This window comes from Trachemys scripta, chromosome 1 (genome assembly GCF_013100865.1).
Source record: "Trachemys scripta elegans isolate TJP31775 chromosome 1, CAS_Tse_1.0, whole genome shotgun sequence".
Classification (NCBI taxonomy): Eukaryota; Metazoa; Chordata; order Testudines; family Emydidae; genus Trachemys; species Trachemys scripta.
This window is the reverse complement of record NC_048298.1, coordinates 310,134,085-310,141,574: the sequence shown is the minus strand read 5'-3', so window position 1 is coordinate 310,141,574 and position 7,490 is coordinate 310,134,085. Positions and strand designations below refer to the sequence as shown.

The window sequence follows — 7,490 nt, the reverse complement described above, 5'->3', positions numbered from 1 at the left end:
GGTAGTATCTTTTATTGGACCAAACTTCCTTTGATGAGAGAAACAAGCTTTGGAAGAGCTCTGTGTAGTTCGAAAGCGTGTCTTTTTCACCAACAGAAGTTGGTCCAATAAAAGATATCACCTCCCCCACCTCTAATATCCTGGAACCAACATGGCTACAACATTGCAACAGTCTGATCTGTAACTAAGGAATTAGGTTCAGTGTTCTGTACCCTTCACCTACGAATCCTGAGTGGTAGTATTTTGCACTCGTGTTGCACTGGTGCAAATGGCAACACAAGGTGCAAGGCAGTGGAAAATTTGACCCAAAGCTTTTCACAAAGTATCAGCAGCTCTTCTAATCATTGTCTGTATGGAGTATTCAATGTAAAGGCAATATTGAGGGATAGCCACCTCACTGTGTACTGAATATTTATTTTGTGATCTCTAAAGAAAATTGGATAAACTATTTTGCTCAAATAAACTACAACTGACCTATACAAAAAAACAATCACATTGTCATTTGATAACCAGTATATTCTAGAGAGGATCATTTACCACTTAAGACAAAACCTGTTAATTTAAAAAATAGTTTGGTCAGTAAAAATCAATACATACAGTCTTTAACAAAGTGAAATTCCAACAGGCAAAAACAGAATGAGAGCCAGATCTTCAGCTGGTATCCATTGACACAGCGTCAGTGAAACTATGCAAATTTACACCAAGTCTGGCCACAGAATGTCTAAACAATCTCAAAACCTCACTTTCATGTAGTGACAGATCAGTTTTAATCACGGATTAGAAATTAAAAAAACGGCACAAATAAAGACAAATGAATTACAAGTCTAGCAAAAGTACTTAACATTTTGGAGAGCCAGACATTTTTGCTACAAAGGATGAACTGATGTGGGGCGCCAGCAGCATCCCCACCCATGTTCACTTAGCTGCATCTCCCCTTTTTAAAAAAAAATTGGACTGCCAATTTTACACGTGGCTCCAATGAAGGAATGAGGTACTACATCACTTGGTAGATGTACATAGGTATTATGAGAGAGAGAGTGTGAGAAGGGGGATGAAGAATATCTTTTATTGGACCAGTTTCTGTTAGTGGAAGGCACAAGCTTTCAAGCTTCACAAAGTGCTTCCTTACTGAGACCCGAGGAAGCTTGTCCTTTCCACTAATGCAAGCTGGTCCAATAAAAGATATACATCACCCATCTTATGTGTCTCATATCCTGGGACCAACATAGCTAAAACACTGCAAACATATGTGTCATGGCATGTAGAGCTAGATCTTGCAAGGTACTGAGGGCCTCTTGAGAAGTGCCGAGTGCTCTCAAATCCCACTCATTTCAATGGGAGCAGAGGACACTCCCTTAGCACCTTGCAGGATTGGGCCCTTAATAATTAACACACAACAAAGGATTTCTGCTCCTGCTAGTGACCTGAGAGCTAGCTTTGGCTTCATCTTTATAAAGCATTTGCTCTTAAATTAATCAAACTTTCTGAACATAAGGTTCTGTCACTTCCCAGAGGCTTCCAAATATTTTTCTATTTCACTTTAAGGGACAGATCTTCAGTTGGATTAGATTAACATAGCTTCATTGATTGAGGATCTGGCCTTATCAGCTAAGTGTTTATCCAGTGTACTAAAACAAATGCAGCATGATGTACACCTTTGGCAACAGAGCAGTTCTCCATATCGATATTGAGGAATAAATTTGGCAGTACAAAAGCTTTCTTTAAAATGCTGCTAGTTTTCTAACCCGTGTTCACCCGCACATTTTCTTCTTTAGTAAACTGTACGGTAGCAGCAGGAGTTTCCTGGTGGTTCTCCTCAATTTTTAGTCCAAGGTTATCAAACCCAATGCTGGCTGGTTGTGGCAAACTGGTTGCAGCTTCTTCTGCAGTTTGAGTTGGAGTAGAACAGTACAAAATGAAGCCCACCATAATGACACCAAAGGACAGGAGGTAGAGACCTGAAAACTGACAAGGATATGGGGAGGGGAAGGGAAATAGATGTGGTTAGTAATCCTGTCTTATGATTGTGCCTTGCAGCAAAAGCATCACTTACAGCTACACTTTCTTTATGTCTCAATATTTAGAGTGCATCCATCACCAGAGTATATGGGGCCCAAAAAACAAAACTCAGAAGCTTAGTCCACTGTCAGACTCAGACTACCTTAATGTTCTTCTTCACTTCCCCTTCTTAACACTGGTATACAGGGAATTGTATTCTTAAGTTTAGACACCCCCATCTTGACAGATGTGACCCAGGATAACATGGTTCTAGATATGGTGATGGCAAGGAGTAATTGTTTATGCAAGTGAACACTAATGTAATATACCACTAAGTGTTTTCAATTTTAAGTGCAACATGGCCAAATTCTGTGATGGATTTGCTCCAGACTTTCACCTGAGAGAAAGAATTTGTCCCTGTTGCTGGAATTCTGCAAGTCACTAGATCAGTAGATGCATTGTACATCACTTTTAACTATTTTATGGGCTATATACATGTTATTACTGGGCCAAACCGGTTTTCCTGTCTCCTGCTATACACCAGTTTAACTTCACAGAAGTTATACCAGTATAAAGAGATAACTAAGACTACTAGGTGGATCAGGCAAACAGGATTTGGTCTATTATTATCATCCAGTAAACTGTTAACATTCTAAAAAAGGAAGGATTATTACAAACCATCTTGATAGGAAAATAAGAGTCCACTTAAAGTGTTGACTTTATAAAATTGTATTTAAAATGTAACAGGATCAAATTACCCTCATCTGGGAACAGTTTGTCAGCAGACACAAAAAGCTAGAGATTTTCTTCCCAACACCATAATTAATGGAGCAGCTGGATGACTGAAATCAAAATATCCCTGCTCAAAACTAGCTCCCCAGTAATAATACAGGCATAATATTCTTTTGAGGCCTAATCCTGCTGTCAATAGACTCCCATTGGTTTCAACTCATGCAGGATTGCTCCCTACATCTGTGCTTATTGTCTTATGGCTGAGATTTTCAATTATGTCTTATGATTATTGTCTAATACTATAAATTCTGGTGGAGCTTTGTATTGTTTGATTTCTCTGCTAACACCTGCACTGACAGTTCTGGTATCAAGAGGATTCTATTACCGACTACAATTAATGTTGACAAAGTCAGTGTTGAAAATTATTTTCAGCTGAATCAGAATTCAGGATAGCAACCCAGCTATAAACAAGTTCAGTTGCTTGGTGTATTGCCATTAATACTAGCCAGAACTTTCCAAACACTGTCCTCAATTTTGAGGAAAACAAGTAACTCTTCACAGTCACAAAATGAAGGAAAAATTGGGACTTCAGACTCAAGCCACTTTGATAGTTGAGCACTTTGAAGGGCACCACACATACTGCACATGAAGAAGTGAGCTGGCTCAGAATGGACAGGGGCCTTAGGTTAATATGGTCACGCAGGTACAACTGAAGTTGAACTACTAAGGAAGGATAAATAGCTGCTACAATTCTAACTCCTCTTCAGCTTCTAAATCTAAATTATTTCAGAAATTATGTAAATTGGGCCAGATTCTGCTCAGTTACACTGATGTTAATCTGGAGTAACTCTTACCTGTAATGGAGTTACTCCAGGGTTACAAAAGTTTAAACTGAAGACAGAATTTTGCCTGTGGATGTCTACATTTTATTTATTGGTTCCCATGAAGAGGGTCTGTTTTCATAGAGCCTTCGGTTTATGTCCATGTTATCTTATAAACAGGCAGCTAAATTCTCATCAGGCACACAGACGTAGCAAAGCAGAGTGTACTGGTGCCCATAATCTCTCATGCACAGCTTCCCCTGCTATGCCCCACCTAAAAGGATTATTCTTCTTAGGATCTGTGGCTAAGACTTTCAAAGGGACTGATCTGGGGGCATGACTTTCAGAAAATGCTGAGCACTCAGCCCTGAAACTCAGGCCCTTTTTGGGGTGCAGCCCAAACTTGAGGCACACAAAATAGTCACCTTTGAAAGTCTTCGCTTAGGTGCAGAGCCATTGCCAGGTCAGAGGGACACACACAGACGTAAACATGAAGATCATACCTGGACCCACCCAGGAATGCCTCTGCCTCTCAAGAAGGGGTTGTAAGACAGTTTCTTCAGGGCTTTAAAGGGAGATAATGAGAACAATGATTGTACCCTCTTCCTTGCTCTTTCACTGCTGAACATGGGATTTCTGGACACACTGCACTTGCTGTGACTTGGCATAAAATAGACAACTCTCATCTCCAATCTGCACTGTGCATTTCTGTGGCATAACTTTGTACCATGCATGAAACTCCCACTGTCATTGATAGGAGGCCTGAGAGCATAATGTGCAACAGACAGCTACAATGTGGACTGGAGAAAGTTTTGACCACTGAATAGCTTGCAGCATAGGAACTGCACGTAAGCAAAAGGGGTGATTGGAGCCTATTTGTGAGCACCCACAAAATGACTGCTGAAACTTACATTCATCCCGTAATTAGAGATGATGGTTCCCTAAGCTTTCCAATCATATTTATGTTTTACCTAATTGTTGCACTGATGTCTTGTACTGACACCAATTATTCCAGAATATTTACCAGTCACTTTAATGCAAACTCCACTGGGATTTCTTTTCAATAGGATATTGCCAACTGCTCTTGGGGCAGTATCCCTCTAGAGGTCCTAGCTTCCTCCTAACCTGTCCTCCTCTCTTCTTCATGTTAGCCCAGTCAATCAACTTAGGGTACGTCTATACTTACTTCCTGGTCCGGATGTAAGCGATCGATCTTCTCGGATAGATTTATCGCGTCTTGTCTAGACGCGATAAATCGATCCCGGATCGATCCCGGAAGTGCTTGCCGTCGACGCCGGTACTCCAGCTCAGCGAGAGGAGTACGCGGCATCGACGGGGGAGCCTGCCTGCCACATCTGGATCCGCGGTAAATTCGGACTAAGGTACTTCGAATTCGTTAAAAATGTAGCTGAATTTGCGTACCTTAGTCCGAAGTGGGGGGTTAGTGTGGACCAGGCCTTAGCTTAAAATGAGTCCATCAGCCCTTAAACTCTGGTGTGCAGACTTCCTTTGTCTCCCTATCATTTTCTTAGGCCATGTATACACTACTAAATTAAGTCAACCTAACTTATGTCAGCATACAGCTGCCACAGTAATTTCTTTACTTGTGCGTGCCTACACTTTGCTCGTGTCAGCAGTGTGCGTCCTCAACAGGATCGCTTGAATCAATTGTGCTGTCAGTGTGGAGCATTGTGGGACGGCTTCTGAAAGCCAGTAATGGTTGACCTAAGTAGCATAGTGTCTACACTGACATTACATTGAACTAACTACATTGACCGTAGTTCTATGCCTTTTGTGGCAGTGGTTATTAAATAGGCGTAGCAGGGTGGTTACATCAGCAGGAGCAACATTTAAGTGTAGACACTTCCATAGTTAGGTCATCATAAGCTGCTTTGCATCAACTCAACTCTGTTGTGTAGACCAGGCCTCAGAGGTAGCGGGCCATGGTGCTGTTGTTCCTATGTTCTCCCACACCTTTCTACCTCCCCAACCCTCTCCATTTTCCTTCCTTTATAACTGGGCTTGTTTTCCTTTATTGGTCCCAGCTGTGGTGCATGCCGCCATGATTGGCAGTTCCAGCACCTGTGCTAGGGTGTGGTCAGCCTGGTCGCCTATAAGCCAGGAAAAGTGTCCTCCCACTTCTGCCTATGCTCAGTATGGGGTTTGCACAACAGACACAAAACCATTTTAGATGCAGGCAACTCAACTTTTTAGAGATGAGTAATTAGGAAAATTAAAAGTGGATTTTCTGATACATAAGTTACTCTAACCACTAGAGCATGTGCTAGAGAATAATAAGGTATGTCTCAGACACCAAGGCAGAGATACTTTTCCTGAAATAATAGAATAAAGGCTAAATCCTGGCTCTGAGTACAGGGGGCATGCAAGGAGGAGGCGGCTCCATCATAGTCCAAGCATTGTGGCTGGAGCCATTTTCCCTGTGTGTAAATCTCAATGCCTGCATAGATAGCACAGCATTAGTTAGCTAGACGGATGGTTCTGGAAGTTGGGAGGAGAGCACTAAAGCAGCATCTGTCAAAAGCTACAGCCAGCATTCCTCCAGCACAGCCCTACTAGCTCTGTGGGGAGAGGTGTAAGGCCAGGGCTACGCTCCCACCCTGCTTACACAAACGCCTCCTGAAGCGTTGAATGCAAAGATGACTGCTGGCTGACCTCCCTCACTTATGTTTTGAAGGCCAATCTGAATCTGTGTAGACAATGGCAGTCTTCACAGTGACGGCGATGGGAATCAGATTGGGCCCTAACAACAGAAGCAGCCACACCATGTTTGCTTCCTGCACTGGGGCAGGAAAGAGTCTCCCATCCTCCTTTCCCTCACAGACTCATAGGCAGAGATATGTAATTTAACCCTTCCGGTGCACACTGGACTGGGTTCAATTTCTAGCTCTGTCACAAACTTTCCTATGTGACATTAGGCAACTTATTTCACTTCTCTGGCCTTCAGATTCTCTATCTGTAAAATGGTGATCAAAATCCTTCCTGACCTCGCAGCGATGGTGTGGGGCTAAATATTTGGGAGAGTGCTCGGATACGACGGGGATGGGGCCAGATAAGTACGGGGGTTGGGATTAAAGTAGACAGAAGTGCTGCTCAGTAATCTGGTGTCACTAGAACTCATTTGGGTTGAACTCATTAAATTTGGGGGTAGGGAGAAATGTGTGGCACTAACTGCAGGGGGGAGGGATAGCTCAGTGGTTTGAGCATTAGCCTGCTAAACCCAGGGTTGTGAGCTCAATCCTTGAGGGGGCCACTTAGGGATCTGGGGCAAAATCAGTACTTGGTCCTGCTAGTGAAGGCAGGGGGTTGGACTCAATGACCTTTCAAGGTCCCTTCCAGTTCTAGGAGATAGGATATCTCCATTAATTTTGCAGCCCCTTCCCTTTGGAACTGAAACAGAAAGGGGGTTATTCTTCAGGCACAAAGTAAGCCATTGTTCCATTCTTTGACACCTTTTGCCTTGGTAGTTCCACCGTTCCAGTGTGTTTTATGCCTCAGACTGGTGAAGAAATAAACTGAGTTTTCTCACATTGTTTTGCTTGCCCACCTCTAGCTGCTTTGAGAAGAGAGATTTTGTTTCCCCTTCCACAAGGACACCCTCAGCATGACTTTTAGGCTACTATATGTGGACCAGGGCTGAGGTCAGAGGACTAAAAGCCCCATTCAAGAACAAGTATTTATTTATTTTCTGTTTTTACTCTGTTTTATTCAGTCAGGCTTTGTTGCACCAATTTAAATCAGCATAGCAACTAATTTTTTTGTTAAATTTGCACAATTTTTGTGTTTAGACAAGGCTACCAAGTCTAAAGTCTACTATCAATGTGATTGGTAATCCAGTAACTCCACCTAGTGTCCAGATTTGCAACAGACTCTTTCCTAGATGTTTATACAACAGAAGCACATTCAGAAAATATTCGTGGC

General features: G+C 42.4%; 1 protein-coding gene across 1 annotated transcript in view; it reads right to left on the bottom strand.

Annotated features, from left to right (window-relative positions):
- Positions 1-398: 398 nt before the first annotated feature.
- The window catches only part of SLC35F2 (solute carrier family 35 member F2), a 34,279-nt gene continuing 27,187 nt past the window's right edge, over positions 399-7,490 (bottom strand). Inside the window, exon 8 of the mRNA XM_034758842.1 lies at positions 399-1,965. Within this exon, the coding sequence (XP_034614733.1) occupies positions 1,741-1,965 (225 nt within the window). The 3' untranslated portion in view covers positions 399-1,740. The remainder of the gene's footprint in view (positions 1,966-7,490) is intronic.